The sequence below is a fragment of the Somniosus microcephalus genome, chromosome 6 (genome assembly GCF_052327205.1).
Source record: "Somniosus microcephalus isolate GS21.2 chromosome 6, FLI_Smic_1.0, whole genome shotgun sequence".
Taxonomy (NCBI): Eukaryota; Metazoa; Chordata; class Chondrichthyes; order Squaliformes; family Somniosidae; genus Somniosus; species Somniosus microcephalus.
In genome coordinates, this window is record NC_140992.1 from 5,381,776 (window position 1) to 5,403,101 (window position 21,326).

The 21,326-nt window shown below is 46.5% G+C and overlaps 1 protein-coding gene across 1 annotated transcript in view; it reads right to left on the reverse strand.

Annotated features, from left to right (window-relative positions):
* LOC147115389 (scavenger receptor cysteine-rich domain-containing protein DMBT1-like) overlaps positions 1–19,428 on the reverse strand; it is a 45,656-nt gene extending 26,228 nt beyond the window's left edge. Inside the window, exons 1-3 of the mRNA XM_085989567.1 lie at positions 19,335–19,428; positions 10,553–10,621; positions 8,754–9,065 (exon numbers count right to left, since the gene is read on the reverse strand). Of these exons, the coding sequence (XP_085845693.1) occupies positions 8,754–9,065; positions 10,553–10,621; positions 19,335–19,428 (475 nt within the window). The remainder of the gene's footprint in view (positions 1–8,753; positions 9,066–10,552; positions 10,622–19,334) is intronic.
* Between the last annotated feature and the right edge of the window lie 1,898 nt (positions 19,429–21,326).

Below are 21,326 nucleotides of genomic sequence, written 5' to 3' on the forward strand. Positions count from 1 at the left end.
AGGCGCCCTCCAGTCCGGACTCGGACGTCGCCCAGGAGGTGCGCCTCCTGGACGAGATGTCGGCGGCGTCGGAGCGCCGGCACGTGGAAATCATGGAGGTGGTGGCACAGATGCCTCAGGCCATCGAAAGCCTCGCTCAAAGTGTGGTGGCTTTCGGCCAATCCCAGGCCAGGGGCCTAGAGCTTTTCGCAGCAGCGCACGCCAGGGGGGTGGAGCTCCTTGTGGCAGCGCATGAGAGGGGGGTTGAACAGCTCGAGGCAGCGCAGCACGCCAGTCGCCAGCTGAGAGGTGCTGTGCAGACAATGGCACTGCAGATGCGGGGACATGCCGGCGCAGTTGGGGCACTGACTTCTGCCACCCTCGCACTGGCGCGGAGGCATCGCAAGGCCAGCCGCCGCCCTGCTGCCGCACACCGGTCTGGCGACCAACAGTTTGGCGCGCTTGCTCCCCGGCCAGGCCGGCCGAGTGCACGTGTGTCTGGTGACCAGCGCGCGCCTGGCATCACCCACCTTGTCCCCATTGGTGCAGGCGAGCCTGCCACTCCCCCAGCCAGGGTGCAAGGAGCTACTGCAGCCAGTGAAGAGGGCCACCCACAGCTGCAGCAGCCACCAGCCGGCCCCTCCTGGGCCCGCCCTCGTGTAGGCCGACCCCCAAGGGCATCTGGCGAGATGCCTTGTCGCCCTGAGGATCCTTCCCCCAGCCTCGCCACAGCCTCACGGCCCAGCTTGAGGTGCAGCAGCAGGACGGGCCAGGGCAAAAGACGGCTGTCGACAGACTCGCCCTCTCGCCACACCGAATAGAGTGTGTTGAGCGAGGGTTTGGGTGATGCAGGGGCTTCTGTTCTGGGGGGCATTATGTGTTTTGGTTTTATGGGGGTCTTTGTGTTGTTGGGGGGGCTTGTTTTTGTTAGGCCAGTGACGAAGGCCATTTGGATGGTGATGTTATGTTAGTCCTCCCCAGGTTTTGGGAGTGACAGAAGTTTGTTACTGTTTTTTGGGGGTCTTCTCTGTTTTGCTCTTCCATGTGGGAAGGGCCCTGAGTTTTTGAAATAAAGATGTTTATTTATTCACCATGTGCAGGTGTCATGTTTCAAGTGGTTGTTGGGTTAACCGGCTGAGGGCTTGCGAAGCGGCTGCGTTCAGTGGGCCAGGCCATTCCCTGACAGGGGGCCTAGAAGTGTCGAGCAATAAGCCCCCGGCGGACGGCCCTTGGACCTTGTCGCTCCCTTCTGGCCTGGTGCTCCTCCTCCTCAGGGTCCTCCTGCTCGTCCTCCTGAGGTGGTGGGGCAATGTCAGGTGGCAGTGCCTGAGTCCTGCGGATAGCCAGGTTGTGGAGCATGCAGCACACCACGACAAACTGGGAGACTCTATCCGGCGAATACTGAAGAGACCCGCCCGAACGATCCAGGCAACGGAACCGTTGCTTGAGGACGCCTATCGTTTGCTCTATTAGGTTCCTTGTGGCTTGATGGCTTTCGTTGTATGCCAGCTCCGCTGGGGTCCTGGGCGCGCGGAGCGGGGTCATGAGCCATCTGCACAAAGGGTAGCCCTTGTCCCCGATAAGCCATCCCCTTGGTGGAGGCTGTGCCTGGAACATGTCAGCCACAGTAGTCTGTCGCAGGATAAAGGCATCGTGGCTGCTTCCTGGGAAGCGGGCATTGACAGCTAGGATGCGCTGCCTGTGGTCACACACCAGCTGCACATTTAGGGAATGGTAGCCCTTCCGGTTGCGGTATTGCTCGGCATTGTGGATAGGTGCCCGCATAGCCACATGCGTGCAGTCAATGGCGCCCTGCACCATGGGGAAGGCCGCGATCCTGGCAAATCCGAATGCACGCTGCTCCTGCTTGTGTTGGGTCATGGGGAAGGAGATGAATTGGTGCCTCCTCGCGAAAAGTGCTTCGGTGACCTGTTGGATGCAGAGATGCGCGGCGAACTGGGAGATGTTCGCGATGTCCCCAGCAGCGGCTTGGAAGGAGCCGCTTGCATAAAAGCTGAGAGCCACCGTGACCTTCATTTCCACCGAGAGAGACGCCCTGGACATGAGCTGTGGCTGCAAATCTGCATGAAGCAGCTGGCAGATCTCTTCAACCACCTCCCTTCTGAAGCGCAGCCTCTTAACACAATGCGCCGCAGTCATGGTGAGATATGAGACCTGCTCCCGGTATTGCCTGACTGGGTAAGGCCTACGTTGGCGATGCCTAATGGCCCCTCTGCGTCTAGGCATGCCTGGCCCTGTCTCAAAGCGTCTGCGAGCCCTTCGCACAAAATGTAGGAACTGAGGGTTGGCCCCCCATGCAGCCCCCATTACAAAGTTCCAAACAGCAAAATCACAAGGATGCAAATGTCAAAGCACTGGCTAGAAGCCAAAAATACCTCTCCTATGGTGTCCGAAATCAGTAATCTCTGTGCCTTGCTCTCTGTGCAGAAATCCAAACCAGTCAAGTCATTGCAGCGAAATGGCTAGCTTTTATGGGTGAGTGGATGTGCCCTTTAATTAGCGCTCCCCGAATCCCACAGGGCCTCTGTTGAGTTCCATTTCACAGTTCTTAGCAGCGCCACGGCCACATCGGCCGGGCGCCACTGAATTTCCGGTTTGGGGCGCACAAACGGCGTTGCACGACGGAATGACGTCATAAGATGCGCGCGCAGCTGAGCGGGCGCTAACACTTTGCGCCGGCGCTAAAGCCCAGCTGAATTTTGGCGTAGGCGCAGATCCGGCGGTGCCCGGGCGCTAAGTGGATAGCGCCGGAAATCTGGCGCTAACGGCTGGCGCAAACAGCTGAATTTCTAGGCCCTCAAGTCTATCCTGCAGTAAATTGCATCAAATTTAAAAATATTACATTTGCAGCATAAGCAGTTAGCTCTACACATATAGCATAAAGTGCAGAGGTTTTGATCAATATAAACATAGCCACATAGAGCGCTGGCAATTAATACCGGGAGCACTATAAATACAGCACAGCTGCAGCACAGGCAGAGAGAAATACATTTTGCAAGAATGAATAGGAAAATTATGCGATTTTAAATGGAATTGAAGCGCACATGGGCACCCCAGGTAAACAAGCCGAAAATAAGGCAGACCAAATCCTTGCTTTTTAACGAGAGAATTGAATATGAAACCAACGGGGTTGCGCCCCAGTTGGAGTGCCGTGTATGTGCACTATGTTTGGCCTTTCTCAGGTCCACATTCTACATTCAATCAGGCATACAAGCATCGATTTTCTGTTTCGCATTATTTTAACGCTGGTAATCTGGTAAGCGCGACTAGGCTAAAAGGCAGATTTGCACCAAAGCTCGATTGGCGGTAAAATGATGGGAATAAAGGTGGATAAATCCCCTGGACCTGATGGCTTACATCCGAGGGCCTTGAGAGAAGTAGCGGTAGGGATTGTGGATGCATTGGTGGTAATTTTCCAAAACTCCCTGGATTCAGGAAAGGTCCCAGCAGATTGGAAAACTGCTTATTTAAAAAGTGAGGCAGACAAAAGGCTGGAAACTATAGACCAGTTAGCCTAGCATCTGTGGTTTGTAAAATGTTGGAGTCCATTATTAAGGAGGCAGTAACAGGACATTTGGATAAGCATAATTTAATCGGAAAGAGTCAGCATGGTTTTACGAAGGGGAAGTCGTGTTTGACAAATTTTCTCGAATTCTTTGAGGATGTAACAAACAGGGTGGATAAAGGGGAACCAGTGGATGTGGTGTATTTGGACTTCCAAAAGGCATTTGACAAGGTGCCACACAAAAGATTACTGTACAAGATAAAAAATCACGGGATTGGGGGTAATATACTGGCATGGGTGGAGGATTGGCTATGTAACAGAAAACAGAGAGTTGGGATAAATGGTTCATTCTCTGGTTGGCAATCAGTAACTAGTGGCGTTCCATAGGGGTCGGTGCTGGGACCTCAACTCTTTACAATCTATATTAATGATTTGGAGGAAGGGACCAAGTGCAATGTATCCAAGTTTGCCGACGATACAAAGATAGGAGGGAAAGCAGTGAGTGAGGAGGACATAAAAAACCTGCAAAAGGACATAGACAGGCTAAGTGAGTGGGCAAAAATTTGGCAGATGGAATATAATGTTGGAAAGTGTGAGGTTATGCATTTTGGCAGAAAAAATCAAAGAGCAACTTATTATCTAAATGGAGAGAAACTGCAAAGTGTTACAGTACAAAGGGATCGGGGTCCTGGTGCATGAAACACAGAAGGTTAGTATGCAGGTACAGCAGGTGATCAGGAAGGCCAATGGAGTCTTGCCTTTTATTGCAAGGGGGATTGAGTATAAAAGCAGGGAAATCTTGCTGCAGTTATACAGGGTACTGGTGAGGCCACACTTGGAATACTGCGTACAGTTTTGGTTTCCATGTTTAAGAAAAGATATACTCGCACTCGAGGCAGTTCAGAGAAGGTTCACTCGGTTGATTCCGGAGATGAGGGGGTTGACTTATGAGGAAAGGTTGAGTAGGTTGGGCCTCTACTCATTGGAATTCAGAAAAATGGGAGGCGATCTTATCGAAACATATAAGATTGTGAGGGGGCTTGATCGGGTGGATGCGGTGAGGATGTTTCCACTGATGGGTGAGACTAGAACTAGGGGGCATAATCTTAGAATAAGGGGCTGCCCTTTCAAAACTGAGATGAGGAGAAACTTCTTCACTCAGAATGTAGTAAATCTGTGGAATTTACTACCTCAGAGAGTTGTGGAAGCTGCGACATTAAATAAATTTTAAACGGAGATAGACAGTTTCCTAGCTGATAAGGGAATAAGAGGTTACGGGGAGAGGGCAGGGAAGTGGACGTGAGTCTGGATTCGGATCAGCCGTGATCCTATTGAATGGTGGAGCAGGCCCGAGGGGCCATATGGCCTACTCCTGCACCTACTTCTTATGTTCTTGTATTATAAACTGCTGCTATGCTGTAATACTCTATGATTTTAGAATAGACGCTCTACCTCAGCTGGAACGACAGTAAATTCCATAACTGTAGCATAACTTTCTTACTGAAGTAGTATTGGACTTTTGCAACTCCAGAAATCTATGTTACATACCTTGTCTGTTGAAGGGACAATTCTTCTGGGTATTTAACGTTATGTGCCAACTGCATCTGACGCATCATCTATTTATGTATTAAATTATAGATCTTATGTAGGTGGAGCCTGTTCCATTCACCAATCTTCTTATATTTTTGCCAACATTTCCCATTTGCAATTCATATGTCCATATCGCTAACAAAATGTCCTATATCTCCTATCATCTGTCACAAATTTTCCTAGGCATCTTCGGCAGCAATTCCAAAACCCACGACCTATATTACCTAGAAGGACAAGAGCAGCACGTACACCATCTGAACCAATTTCCCTTCCAACCTAAACTCCATCCCGACTTGGACATATATCGCCGTTCCTTCATTATGGTCGGGTCAAGATTATTTAACTGCCCACGTAAAAGCATTGTGGGAGTACATTCAACACATGAACTGCAGCTGTTCAAGAAGAAGGTCCAACACCATTTTCACAAGGGGTACAAGGGATGGACAATAAATGCCGAACCTGCAAGCGACGCACAGAATCCGAGCATGAATTAAAAATATCACAGTCTCTGGCCAGATGATAGTGATATATTGGCCCGTATTTTGCGATGTCTACAGGTGTGTACGAGGTGTTTACACACCCGTAGTGACATCGGAAATGCCGGTTTCAGGCATGCGAAGCGCATGCGCTGAAAACCGGTATCTCAGATCTGTCGAGAATCTTCTTGACAGATTGGACGGCTGCCCTGGAGAAGGCGCTTTGCGGGCGGAGAGTTACCTTTCTGCGAAACCTCCGCCCGCTGAAATCACTTAAAAATCTTACGCCCGGTAAAAGAGTTTAAACAAGTAAAAAAAAAATTCACCCATTTGTAATTCAAAAATACTTTAAATAATGGTAAGTTTATTTTCAGCCCCGTAAAAAACTTTAATTATTTTTTTCAAAAAATTCTGTTTCTGTTTAAAATATTTAACTTATTGCAATTTTAACTAATTTTAAAAAGTGATTAAAAAAAGCTATTTAATGTATTAGTGTCTTTATTCAGTGATCACCATTCATAGGTCCATTCAGAGGTCTATCTGTTAAAAGTATGAAAGGGGATTCCCTTCTTTCATTGGCTTGCCTGGCCCACGTGATCCCAGGGATGCTAACGAACCGCATGCGCCGCCTGGATACGTGAGCGCTGCGAATTTCGGCGTGAACAGGCGCAGGAGCGGAACAGTCCGGACCTCCGAAGCCCTCACGTAAGGGCGTAGAATTTTCCTCGATGTGAGTCATCCGCACGCAGGAAGCCTCCTATCGGAAATTACGGGCGATTATCTTTCCCCCACTCATCACTGAACACGTTTTCTAAAACAAAAAAATGGTTTGCTATTTATTGTGTCTTTACACGAGAGTTGTAATGATCAAATACGACATTGATGAAAATATGTATATTTTAGAATGAGCACGATTACATTTATCAACTGGATTGTCCATTATGTCTTTAAATTCCTTCAATTAAGTCTTTAGGGCTCAGCTTTTGCCAACAGCCTGGGCTTGGAGTGGGTTTGTGATGCTCGTAGTTGATATAAATTGTGCAATCTGAGCATGTGCATTGTTAACAATTATATGTTTATCTTGTTGTTGTTTGTGCTTAGTTTTTATTCAAATTTATTTGAAGAACAGCTAGAAGACAATTGTAATAAGCTTTATTGTGGTGCGTTTTACATTTAAAAAAACAGAGAGAGCTCCTGAGAGAGAGAGAGAGGGGCAGATAAAATCAGAAAAAGGAGACAGTTTTGATTAAATACCTAATGTTTGTTTCATAAACCTCAGGAAGTGTATTTAGTTGGTGAAAACCAAGGCCAGACCTCATATTTCCACTATCCGCAGTATTTTGCTGTTGTTTTAGTGTTTACTTCACTGCTCCTTCTCTTCCAGGAATAGCCTACTTGAGGAATTTCTGCTCTGCTCTACGATGGGATTTCAGTTTGTCTCTTTTACACTGTTCATTTTCATTGCTTTTTGTTTACCTTCTCGTGTTTGACAAAAAACCTCTGCTAGACAAATCTTTTGATTCTTTACATGTCCCATTAACATATCCCTTTGCTTGTACCAGCATCCCTCTTGTCATTGAATCTCTCCTGTCTTCGAACCTCTCACAGACTTTCCCTTTTGTTGTTTCCTCCCCTCCCCCATTCCCTGCCTCTCACTTGCTTAAAGCCTGTTGTGTCTCTAACTTTTTCCAGTTTTGACGAACGGTCATCGACCTGAAACGTTAACTCTGTTTCTCTCTCCACAGATGGTGCCTGACCTGCTAAGTATTCCAGCCCTTTCTGTTTTTATTATTTCAGATTTCCAGCATCCACTGTATTTCGCTTTTGCAGACGTCTTTATTTAAAGCATAGATGCAAGACATTGTCTCACACTTTGTAGAGGGATGTTAGGTAGGCACAGACAGAGGTCTATTTAAATAAATGGAATGAAAATCCGGAAGGCACTGTTTTTGTTCCGCAATCCTCCATACCAAATTGTTCTCTGTGGTACAGCCAGATTTGACTTAATGCCCAGGAAGTAAGGACAAAAATCTACTCCAAATTTTCTTTCCTCACTCTTATTTAAACTCCCTTTTTTTTAAATAAAGGATAATTTTAGAGCAAGAAGAAAGTGTCCAATTATCACAAATGTTATTTTCAAAGTTAGAAAGTGTAGACATTCTAATTACTAACAATCTGTGTGTGTTTGCGTTGGTGAAACAGAGTAGAACTGTCAACTTCTCTGGGGGAGTAATGGGCGTGGAATTGAATTGGCTGCACATTAGACACTCTGCTCAACTTTTCTTACCTTTTACAGCAATGAGTTGAATTTAAAGAAAGAAACAGAATAAATCTAATTGACTTCAATGGAAAGGAAAATCAGGCGGCGTGTGTCCGGGGTAGCTCATCCACTGTCAGATATTTTCACCCCCGGCTGAAGTTAAAAATTCCACCCAAAGAGAAAGAAAGACGGACAAAACAGACAGAGCACGTGTTCCTTTTCATTCCAATTTCAGTTTCTATGAGTTGAATTTCGAAAACAGACCTAAAGCTTCTAATTTTAATTTATTACCAGTGATGTGTTGCTAACACTTGGAAAATGTTAATTGTCAAACTCATGGAGGACAACAGGAAAAAGGGAAGAAACAAAGAGACAACTAAAAAAGACATAGAAAGGTCCTCATTTTAATTTGATTTTGCTCATATTAAAATAAAAGTGTTGAGTTTTGCAAGCAAATAGATCAACTCTAAATATCAGTTGTGTTTTATTGATATTATTTGGAATATTTGCGCTTCACTGAAATATATCAGCCGAGAGACAGAAAGAGAGAGATACAGTGACACACAGCCAGGAACAAAGTCACAAAACAACAAAATCTAACGTTAGATCAATCCGATAGAAAGTCACAAAAACCTATTGCCCGACATGGAGTCCCCAAACAATGGCCGTCAGATGCAAAATTGGAGGTAAACTCGCTAACACCCATTTTTGGCAAGTGATAAACAGTTAAAATTACCCCTCATTCTGCATTTTTCCTGTAAGACCTCCGCCGCGAGACTTCCCGTGACTGCAGGACTGAGATTGAGAACTCAGTGTGCGACAAACATGGTGAATGCAGAGCATATTTTTGGATAATTTACATGCAAACGATTAAAACAATTGAAAGAACATATTCATCAGTAATTAGCAACAACACAGATACCTTTGCAGAAGAGCATTACAATCGTGCCAGTTTCGCAGTTCTGCTGGCCCGAAACATTGAAGCGACACTCCCACAGAGAAGGCTCAGTTCCCTTGCACTGAACCTTATCCAGTAAAACAGGTCCCGTTTCTCCTGAGATCGGATTGGTTACTGATGCGTGAAAATATTTGCAGCCAATCTGCCTGCAGACGACTTCTCCATTAATTGAGTTCCACAGACTGCTACAGACTGAGCCCCACTGGCCTTGGTAATAAACCTTCAGTTCCCCGGCGCATGGCGCCTCCGGGCCCACCAATCTCACGTCTCTGAGCTCTGTTAAAATTTAAGAAAGACGCGAATTATGTAAGTATTCCCAAACTGAACTGAAATAATCATCTTAGAATCATTACAATCCACTTTAAAACATGATACTAAAATTACTTTGAATAATCAGAATATTAAAGTTAGTTTGTGCACTGACGTTTCACTTTGTTCTACATTTAGCTATTTTACGATTTTGGCATAACGTCTCTCCATCTCCAACAGATCCCTCTGTGACTTTGAGTCACAGGCGGAATGACTAAAATATACATATTTAGCCTGTGCCACTTACCCATTTTATTTTGTCTTATAGCTCTGATTTTGAAACCATTTCCGTTATTAATCTTTAGAACGTATTATGGCCAACTGCGATAGCAGGAGATGGATAATACACGTGGCATTGCAGGTGCCGCCCGCAGCCCGTGCAAAACCAATCTGAATCCATCTACACTGAATGGCCCATTTCCCATTGCTACACGACCGAAGTACAACACATTTGGAGTCACAGTTCTGAGGATAAATGAGCACCGATCTGTAACGCCAGGTCTATTGCGCAGGGCGAGAAATTCTACATGAGCGCGTCTCAACGCGGGCTGATTTGTATCTGCCACCAGTTATGCGTCAGGTTCCAGTGGACTGCGCCTACATGCATAAACTCCAAATTCACTGTAGCGCCGAATGTGCATTTTCTACCGCCTGAAACGAACATGAGTGTGCAGAGTGCATAATAAATGTTAGGAGACACTGGGACAAACGTTTCCTTTGTTTCAACGCGTCTAAGTTGAAGTGTAGGTTGCTCTCGTAAAAATTGGTCACTGAGAGTGGTCATAGAGTCATAGAGTTTTTACAGCACAGAAAGAGGCCCTTCGGCCCATCGTGTCTGCGCCGCCCATCCATCCCTGTCCAGTCTAATCCCATTTTCCAGCATTTGGTCCATAGCCTTGTATGCAATGGCATTTCAAGTGCTCATCCAAATGCTTCTTGAATGTTGTGAGGGTTCCTGCCTCTACCACCCTTTCAGGCATTGAGTTCCACATTCCAACCACCCTCTGGGTGAAAAAGTTCCTCCTCAAATCCCCTCTAAATCTCCTGCCCCTTACCCTGAATCTATGCCCCCTTGTTATTGACCCCCCTACTAAGGGGAAAAGTTCCTCTTTGTCTACCCTATCTATGCCCCTCATCATTTTGTACACCATTTCATTTCACTGGCAGCCATTTTGATAGGATAAGAAAGAAACTGTGAAAAACGTTGTTTTGAGAGTTTGGGGTCATTACGCAATTTAAATTTATGACGGATCCTGACCAACTCCTTATATCAAATCTGTTTTCCTTCAGTCTCAGAGCAGAATATCAGAAAATCAACATTGTAATTATTCAGAAAAGCAGATATATAGTGTGTTTCCTTTGAGCAAAGTTGGGTAATTCAATACAAAGGGTTAGTTTCTTATCTTTTTTGATAATTTATGATATATTTATCTTCCAATGTATAAAACGTTTACCTCTGTCATTCACTGCTTGAACTGCAGCACTTTGACTGGGAGGTTGCACCGATGATCGAATTGCTGAGACTGAAATACAAAATGGGGGAGATAAAAATTCTGAAAATTTACAGAGACTGGTTAGTGGTATCAAATAATTGAACCCGAACACACCAATAGCCGATCCGCCGCGCAATGTGATATCCTTATTAAATTTCTATATTGTTCAGTTATTGCCTGCATTCGCATCATTTCTCTATATAGGCCTAGAAATTCCGCAGCGGATTTCGTAATCTCCCGCGAGAATGTCGGCGGAACCCAAGAGAAGGAGTAAAAATGACTGAAAATGGTTGTTAAAGCGTATCCTTTGGTGGCTTCGCCAGTCAGCGGAATTGCAGCCTGCGTGAACTGGGAGCCCACAGAATTTCAGGCCATAGTACATAAGTGCGTCCCCAGCAGATTCCCTACGGAACGCCATTCACTGCATCAGACCCAGTCGGAGAAACAGTCACCATGCTAGTCTCAATAACCGTCCCTGAGAATGTATTCAGAGATTCTACTGCGTGAATACATTTTCTCCGACTTCCCGTCTTATTAATTTTGAATCTTGTGGCCCTGGTTTGCCAACTTGACCCTGATGAATAACTTGCCGGTTGTCACTTTGATTTAAAAATGCAATTACATCAACTAAAAGTTCAAGGATGGTTTCCAAAGAAAATAAGGCAAAATTCCTCGAGGGGGTAGATCTTGACTTTGTGCGTTGTGTGAAACGGGTGAGAGCGAGTCAGCCGAATTAACGTCATAATCCATGTTAGATTGCTGACAGCCAGCATTTTTCATGACCCTTTTGTACCCCCTAAAAAGGCAATATTATCATCTCCGTGATGACCTCACCAGGGCTGTACACAATACTCCAGATGGGACGTGCCCAGAGCCTTTGACTGTTAGGAATAAATCCATTTGAGTATGCGCTCTGTGGGATGACATTCAACTTACGCGCCCGACTTTCTCTTTCATTGAAGGCGGTTAGCGATCATTTTCACTGTTATGGTCGGGCGAGAAACGATTTCCCGCGAATCGGCAGCCTGTTTAAATCTCTTGTGATTTTCTCATCCATTTAAATTAACGGAAAGGAACATCTGGAGAGTTCCGAACCGGTTGGACTGTTCCCTATCACCTCTATTTCGTCCAGTGACAAAAGTGAAATTAACCCAAATAGCTGATCCACTAACGCCCGTTTTGCGCCCCGCTGTGTAGTTTATGTCTCCATTTCACAGAGTACCTAGTTTATCTCTCCTTTAACAGTCATATTTTGTTGAGTATCTTTCACACACACCCATTGTACCGAGTTTATCTCTTTCTCCTTTCTCTCTGACTGTTTCGATGTCATTTCCTCTCTGTATAAGTGGGGTCACTTTTTATTACCTCGGCCGGTTCGGAAATGTCCAGTACTGTGTGGCTGTGTGTAATGGAGGGCGATATCCGTGTTTGTCACGGACGTCGATGTGTCCATCAGGAATCTGTTTGCAAAATTGTGTATCGGCTGACTAGGGTTACTGTACTTTAATAACAGAATTTAAAATATATTTATTATTACACTGGAATCGGACTGATTAAAGAAGTCTCCAAAATGATCAGACACTTTCCATTTGCTTCTGGGCACTGTATTTACATAAACGACATGAAGTTTTTATTTTTGATCCCGTTATTGTTTGTGTTACGTACGGGGGACGAATTTCAAATATTCCCTTACCTCACATTCACGTCTCCTATTACCACACAGAAGGAACAGTCTCCGTCTCTTCCTTATTGGGATTGTTTAGAAACATGGATATTTTAGTTTCTTGCAATGATTCCAAGTTTAACATATTCAGCAGTTATTCACAAAATCATATAATAGTGAAGCACAAAGTGAGGCCATTCGCCCATTCCAGTCTGCGCCGGACCTTTCGAAGAGCCATCCAGTTAGACCCAATCCCGCTCATTTCCCATATCCCTGCAGTATTTTCTCTTTCAAGTATTTATCCAATTCCCTTTTGAAAGCTACTTTTGAATCTATATCCACCACCCTATCAGGCAGTGCATTACAAATCCTAATCAAAGAATTAGGAAGAAAATGTCTGATATCTGGGATTTTTTCATATTCTTCCAACAACAACAATTTGAATTTAGATAGCGCCTTTAACGTAGTAAAACATCAAACGGCGCTTCACCGGAGTATTATGAGACAAAAAAATTGACACGGAATCACATAAGGAAATCATAGGGCAGATGACCATAAGGTTGGTCAAAGAGCTAAGTTTTAAGGAGAGTCTTAAAGGAGAAAAGTGAAGTGGAGAGGTTTAGGCGGGGAATTCCAGAGCTTAGGCACAGGCAACAGAAGGCACGGCCACCAATGGTTGAGCGATTTTAATCAGGGATGCTCAAGAGGCCAGATTTAGAGGAGCGCAGATATCTCGCGGGTGGGATGGGGTTGTGGGGCTGAAGGTGGTTACAGAGATAGGGACGGCGAGGCCATGGAGGGATTTGAAAACAAGGACGAATCAAACTGAATCAAACTGAGAATTTGCATTGAAACAGCCCAAGTTTTGAATTTATTTCTGTTTAGTTCAGAACATGAATGATCTGTAACAGTTAAATGTTCACCGAACACTCCAACTGCCAGTTTCCCTCTGGTCCGTTATTAATTATGATCAACAACTTGTCTAATGTTACTTTTTGGGCGACATTTATACAACTCAAGTAGAATTGTATACAGTACGAACTTTAATAAATAATACTTGTTTTATTTTTTCCGCCGCTCTTCTTGGATCTGTGAGTGAAGCTTATCTCAGTGCCGCTGTGACATCGCCCGGTACATTAATTCGGAGCTCGTTGATTAAACAGTCTTTATCCGAGTGCTTTACTTGGAGCCGGCTTTTAAACAGCATTTAACGGAATCCTTACTACGGAACTGTATGAGAGACGGCCTATAACCGAGTCCTTAGTATCGACGCAAGTGCGAACCAGCCTTTAACGAAACTCTTATTTATATCTGACGCCTAGCGGCTGGTCTATTTTTTTCTATCGTATGTAAACCTGTCTCGCAAATCAATTCATGAACACACAGAATGAAACCGTGCAAGCCTGACGCACCTGCAGCCGGGAAACACTGCTATCGATGCTGTTGAGTTGCCCAGTGTTTGAGTTGCTTGGCGTGAGCCGCGGTAGAAGGGGCTGCTGTTTCACTAAGTTAGGTAGGCTGCCTTTAAGCTGAGGTATATTTTAAACTTGCCACCATTGCCTAAACCGGCGTTGCGGAACCTCTGCCAGTTCTGGTAATATATATGGGACGGTTCTGTAACGGGTGGCTTTTGGCAACAACAATAACTTGCATTTAGCGGAGTAAAATGGCCGAAATCGCTTCGCATGAGCGTAATCAGAAAGAAATTGGCACGGAGCAACATAAGGAGAAATATTGTCACAGATCACCAAAAGCTTGGTAATATAGTTACGTTTTCAGGAGTTTCTTTAAGGAGCAGAGAGAGGTGGAGAGGTTTAGGTATTAGCCCCCAGGCAAGTTGAAACATCTATTGCATTGGGGATAACAAAGAACTTGGGTTGGGTCGCCAAAGCAGGCGGCAGCGGATTAGGCGCTCATTTGCAGCCTTCACGCTTTCTATTTCCATTTGACTGATCGGCTACCGCCCCTCGCCCACCCGCCGTTGTCTTGGCCCACCGAAATTGAATTTTACCAGGACTGAGTTTGGATTATTCTCGTTGTGAGCAAAAGGCTGTCTGACAAATTTAAATAAATTAGGCCTCTGGTGTTGACAAAGAGTGAAATTGTTCTTGGGCCATAGCCCAAAACCGGCAGAACGCATATGCGCCCAGTTTACACTTTGTCCGATGTTCCTTTCGATTCAGAGAGTTGCATAATGGGCCACTGATAACCCCGGTAACCCTATTCCAAAAATTAAAATTCTCCCGTTTTGCTGCCCTGGAATAAAACTGATATTGCAGTGGACCGGCCCTCATCAAACGCGTCCGACTTTCATTTCCATCAATTTCAGCATCTCCCGGGCAGCAAATGGAATTCAGATGAAAAATGTTACAAATGACCAAAATGTAACAGCAGTAGCAGGTCAGAATATGGCATCAATAAAATATCAGTTATCAGGCACGTGTGACTAGAGAATCTTGCTGGGTTTTATCTTTTTCCTACATTTCCTTTCACAGAAAATAAGCTGACTCCCGCCCCCCACCCTGTATCGGAGCGAACCGCAGAATTGGTCACCTTAAATCTGGCACACACTGGGCGAGGAGTCTCTATGGATGGCACGGTATATAATATCGTGGAGTTGCGTGTTGGATGTTGAAGCACCTTCCACTAGGATAATGTAAAACATTGCTGAAACTGTGCTTGCGGGAGCTGCTGCACAAGGCACGAGATATTATTTTAAAGGAATCAAAATGTTTCAGGGACATCAGGGGCAGCGTTGAGGTCCTGGGATATTAATCTTTGGCAACTGTCAAGTCCTGTAGGCCAGCAGTCAGCATTAAACCCTCGCCCCAGATTGATAGTCAGGGACAAACACATGGCAGAAGCTCGCAGCAGCTGAAACTATAAATTATACTCAAAGGAAAGGGTCAAATTATTGATACAACTAAATGACATCATGAGAAGAACAAGGATCAAGGACTAAATCTCTATTCCCGAGTCTTTAACTTTCCACTAGGTTCTAATTTACAATAATTCCAAGTTTCCTGTCTGTTGCGTCAAATTACTTTAGAACCGAATTAAATTATATTTCTAAATGTGGATTTTCTTCTCTGACAAGATATTGAAACCAAAAATCTGCTGTAATCTTCCCAAATATATCATTTCACCGATATTTATCTCTGTTACTTGCAGTGACTTAAATATCCAAATCAAGATCCAAGTATAACATCACTAAACCACGCTCGCAAATATACTGAACTACATTCGGTTAAGTTGTAGTTTTGAATACAAATTCATTCTACGTATCACAGATCATCAGCCGGCATCAAAATTCTATAATTTAGCATCAATTTACTTCAGTACATTATAACTAAACATATCATATTATATAATTAATAAATGTAATTAGTTAACTGTCCATTTGCTCAGTCAGCAGAATATCGGCACGCGGCAATTTCACCCTGATTCGATTCTGCGCTTGAATAAGACACGGACTGTGATACATTTCAACCAGATACCGAATTCCATCTCAACTGAAGGATGTCTGGAAACCTTTTCACTAATCACGGCACCAAATAAGAAACGGGCAAAGATTCCACTGCTAGAAACATTGATTGGTAGATTGGGATTGAGGTTCCCCAATCCCTCTCTTCTTGGTCAGTGCGGAGTTGAGAATTTGCAGTGAGATCACCATTAACATCAGGGAGACTCACAAAAGGATGAAAAATATAAGAAAAGGAAAATAATTCAATAAATACCCTAGGTTTCTGTGTGATTGATTGTAATATACAGAAACACTCCGAGATAAGCACCGTTTCCGGAATGTATATTTCGGCAATGTGTACATTTCAGCGAAAGCGGAATTGAGATATACTTACAGTTTGAAGCTTGCAGAACCTGCACGAGTATCCCCAACCCCTGCATTTCACGGTGAGTGTATTACAGAGACATGAAGGAGAAGCTGATCGATGGATCTGTGGAGAACCTATATTTCAGCACGCTGAGAAATACATCTGGCCCACATCTGACCGCGGTTCTGTCCATTCACCGGAAGCAGGCTCTTAAATCCAGGCCGGCCAATCAGTTCTGAAGTTTTTGCGGCAAACACAGGTCTGGAATCGATACACCAATAATAGGTATTATTAACAATTTAGGGAAAACGTCAGTAATGCGGTCGGGGGAGGGGCTATAGAAACTGAAATTGCCCGACAGAATTCAGATCAGGGCTAAACTTAGAAACGAACTGGGATTTGGATCCAACAACGGCCAATTTTATTAACGGCTACTACAATGTTGTTCTGTTTATACAGTTAGATAAAGAACAGAAATACGAAAATATACTGAACATCACGAATGATTAAATCAGTCGCTGCCACTCAGTGGCTTCTCTCTGTGCACAGCTGGTGGGGAAGTGGAACGTCACACGGGAGGATCCATAATCAGCCGTACTGTCCTGGTAGGTACAACACTTTGTGAGGCCGATATATAGATAATTATATAGCTAGATAGCTAGTTAGATATATATATACAGATAGATAGACAGACAGACAGAGAGAAAGATATATATCTTCTATATATATAAATCGGTCGGTGTGTCTGTCTGTCATTCTGTCTGTCATTCTGTCTGTCATCGCCTGTGCGTCTGTCGGGCTATGCGCTCGAAAGTTACAGGGCGTACCTACGCGCGTGTTACCTCCAAAGAAGCTTACACTTCCGAGACGGTTTTAAGCGTATTTACGTTTCGGCCGGGCTAAAATCCTGCCCGCGGTATCCCAAAAACCTTCAACGTTCCGCTCATTAGCATCTCATTATCCGCTCATTAGCGACAGAGTGACCTCGAGCTCGACCAATCGTATGCCGGGTTGCTGGCGTGTGCCGCCGGGCCAATCGGTGCATGTGTGGCCGGGCCTTATCATTCTGAACCGAGGTGAGTCGCCGCCATCTTGATTCCAAACTTTTCCTTTCTTTTTCCCGCTTTCTGCGTCTTAAGAAAAAACGTAGCTTTTAAAACACATATTGTTTTTTAAAAAAATGATTTAGAAAGTAATTAACTTATCTAATCTCATTAATTTTCCTACCTTTCCCCGTTTTTTCCAGGTAGGCCTAGAAGCCTCGGTGTCTCCTCCGCACCCACGCCCGAGCTAGGCACCTCCCGGCCCCACTCGAAGGCTGGAGGGCCGAGCCTCAGCCCAGCGCCGCTAGGGTGCACGCGCAGCAGGAGCTGAGACGCGCTGTCTCTCTCTGGCTCGGCCGGGGGGCGGGGCTTGCTGAGCGTCAAGCGTTACCCAAGCAACCCCGGCCGGCCGTCTCGCACAGCCGCAATCGGCGGTCTTCACCTCGGGGGGTGGCGTGGGGGGGGGCCGCGACCCTCGGGGGGACGCGACCCTCAGGGGAGGGGGCCGTGACCCTCAAGGGGGGGGGCCGTGCGCGCAGCAGGAGCAGCTGAGACGTGGCGTCTCTCTCTCTCTCTGGCTCGGCCCGGGGGCGGGGCTTGGTCAGCGTCACGGTTACCCTGGCAACCGGGCCCGCCGGCCGAGCCAGAGAGAGACGCCGCGTCTCAGCTCCTGCTGCGCGCGCAATCGTCGGTCTTCACCTCGGGGGGCGGGGGGCGGCACGCGACCCTCGGGGGGGGCCACGACCCTGGGGGGCCGCGACCCTCGGGGGGCGGGGGTCGCGACCCTCGAGGGGGGGCGGCCGCGACCCTCGGGGGGGCCCCCTGCCCTCCCTGCCCCCCCGCCCCCCCCCTTCCCCCCGCCCTCCCCCTCCCCTCCCCCTCCCCTCCCCCCTCCCCTCCCCTCCCCCTCCCCCCCTCCCCTCCCCTCCCCCCCTCCCCTCCCCTCCCCTCCCTCTCTTCCCCCCAGTCGCTCTCTGTCTTCCCCCCAGTCGCTCTCTCTCTTCCCCCCAGTCGCTCTCTCTCTCTCTTCCAACAACAACATGCCCTCGAAAAAGCCTCGGCACCGCCGGGCACTTCAGCTAGTATATATATAAATGGATACAGTCGCTCGCTCTCTTCCTCCCCAGTCGCTCGCCCACTTCCCCCCCAGTCGCTCGCTCTCTTCCCCCCCAGTCGCTCGCTCTCTTCCCCCCCAGTCGCTTGCTCTCTTCCCCCCCAGTTGCTCACTCTCCTCTCCCCCAGTCGCTCGCTCTCTTCCCCCCAGTCGCTCGCTCTCTTCCCCCCAGTCGCTCGCTCTCTTCCCTCCCCAGTCGCTCTCTCTCTTCCCCCCCAGTCGCTCGCTCTCTTCCCCCCCGTCACTCGCTCTCTTCCCCCCAGTCGCTCGCTCTCTTCCCCCAGTCACTCGCTCTCTTCCCCCAGTCATGCGCTCTCTTCCCCCCCAGTCTCTCGCTCTCTTCCCCCGCAGTCGCTCGCTCTCTTCCCCCCAGTCATGCACTCTCTTGCCCCCCAGTTGCTCGCTCTCTTCCCCCCAGTCGCTCGCTCTCTTCCCCCCCAGTCGCTCGCTCTCTTCCCCCCAAGTCACTCGCTCTCTTGCCCCCCAGTTGCTCACTCTCTACCCCCCCAGTCGCTCGCTCTCTTCCCCCCCAGCCACTCACTCTCTTCCCCCCCAGTCGCTCGCTCTCTTCCCCCCCAGTCGCTCTCTCTCTTCCCCTCCAGTCGCTCTGTCTCTTCCCCACCCAGTCGCTCTCTCTCTGCCCCTCCAGTCGCTCTCTCTCTTCCCCCCCAGTCGTGCTCTCCCTCTCTCGCCCCCCAGTCACGCTCTCTCTCTCTCCACCCCCCCAGTCGCGCTCTCTCTCTCTCTTCCAACAACAACATCCCCTCGAAAAAGCCTCGGCACCGCCGGGCACTCTAGCTAGTATATATGTATATATAGATAGATACATAGCTATATAGATAGATAGATAGATAGAGATCGATAGATAGATAGGTAAATAGATAGACAGATAGGTAGATAGATAGATAGATGTAATGATAGATACAAAAGGCAAACACGCAAAAATGGCAAAAAAGAGTTGGCATATGAGGGAGAGTATAATGGCGAGAGGCAGTGTTAGGGAGATAAATACAAGCAGGGAGAAATAATTAATTTACACTTATAGAACGCCGTTCGCATCGTCAGATCTGTCTGTTTTGTATCTGTCTCTCACCCGGTTTAGTTGCTTGCCTCTGTTTCTGTCCCAGTGTCTGCCTGTATTTCTCTTTCTGCAATTGGCACGGTTTCTTTGCCTCTCCAGTAAGCATTGCAGAACGTATGTTGCTGGACAAGAAATTCAGATACTTGGATTAATAATCTTGAGAACTTGAGTTCAAATGCCACCATGGCAGATTCAGAATTTGAATTCATTGTTTATGTTACTCCAGACCCAAACCAAACCGACTAGTTCCTAACTTCCCTCTGAAGTGGTCTGGCAAGCCCATCAATTTAGGTCAGCGAGGCATGGCCAATAAATTCGGTATTCCCAGCGACGCCCATACCATCAGAATTAATTAAAAATAAAACAGCCCAGAAAGTGATGCCGGCACACATTTGGCACACGGGACGATCCCTATAGCAAAGCGATCGGCCCGAGTCCCGCCAGATGTTGGGCATGGGTTGTCATTTACATCAGACCAACAAGTTACAGATGCATTCTGGGCATCCCCAGGCAGCACGCCGGTGAAGACCGTTTGAATTTCCAGATGCTTCAACGCCGGCAGTGGCCCTCAGGTAGAACTTGGAAGAACGGGAGGAAGTGTGTCGGCCAGAAGAGGCCGGGGGGGGGGGGATGGGTAGGAGTTGAGGTAGCGATCGGGAGGCGGATGATTGGCGGCCAGTAGAGGGCCATGGTTTTAATGTAGAGCTTGGAGCAGTATTTCTGCACCTCTTGGCTCCAAATACATGTAATTTTTCAAAAAAAATTTGCTTATTAATTGCACCCTACAGTGGTGTGCGTAAGGCTGCCGCGAGGCCGCAGGTACACCTCGTTTGACTGAAAGCAGTCCGACCGGCTTACTCAATTTAGTAAAGGGGTCTCAACCAGGCGTTAAGCCCCTTATTTGCATATGCAAATGCTGAACTGCTGTTTCAGGTGCGGGCCCTGGACACATTTTTTGATGCTATACCAATCTGGTGGGTGCCCCATGTCTAGCTCAGAACGTACATCGCACAAGGCACGTCATATTGGATAGATTGGCACTTCTTTACAACGGTTTTCTCTCTGCTTTCTGTTCCTTAGCCAAGCATATATCCATGCTGCCAGTGCCCCTTAAATACAGTGGGCTTTAATTTTGCTAACAAGTTCATTGTGTGGTGCTTTGTCAAACGCCTTTTGAATGTTCAAATACACAACCTCAACCGCACCACCCTCATCAACCCTCTCCGTTACTTCATCAAAGAAATCGATCAAGTTAGTCAAACACAATTAGCCTTTAAAAATCCATGCTGACTTTCATTTATTAGCTGAAATCTTTCCAAACATCTAACGTAATACCGATATTTAAGAAGGGGGATTGAACATGTCTAGGGATTTATAGACCAGTCAGCGTAACATTGGTGGTAGGAAAAATAATGGAACCCCTATTAATGGAGAAAATAGAAGAACATCTGGAAACCAAAAATATAATAATGAATAGTCAATATGGATTTAAAAAGGGAAAGTCTTGCTTGCCCAAACTCATTGAATTTTTTGAAGAGGGAACAGAAAGAGTAGACAACGGTAATGCAGTAGATGTAATTTACCTGGATGTTCAAAAGGCCTCCCATAAGGTATACCATAATAGACTGATGATCAGGGTAATTGAATGCAGAGTATGGGGCCAAGTAGCCGAAGGGAATGCCGGCTGGCTACAGGACAGAAAGCAGAGAGTAGGGGTAAAGGGTAGCTATTCACAGTGGTAGAAGGTGGGTAGTGGTATTCCACAAGGATCAGGACTGGGAACACTGCTGTTCACAATTTACATTAGTGATTTAGACTTAGGAATCAAAAACACAATTTCTAAATTTGCGGATGACGCCTAATTGGAGTGGGGTGGGGGGGTTGGCAATACTTTGGAGGACTGCAACACTTTACAGGAGGACATTAATTAACTTGCAGAATGGGCACATAATTGGAAAATGACGTTCAACACAGATAAATGTGAGGTATTACATTTGGGCAGGA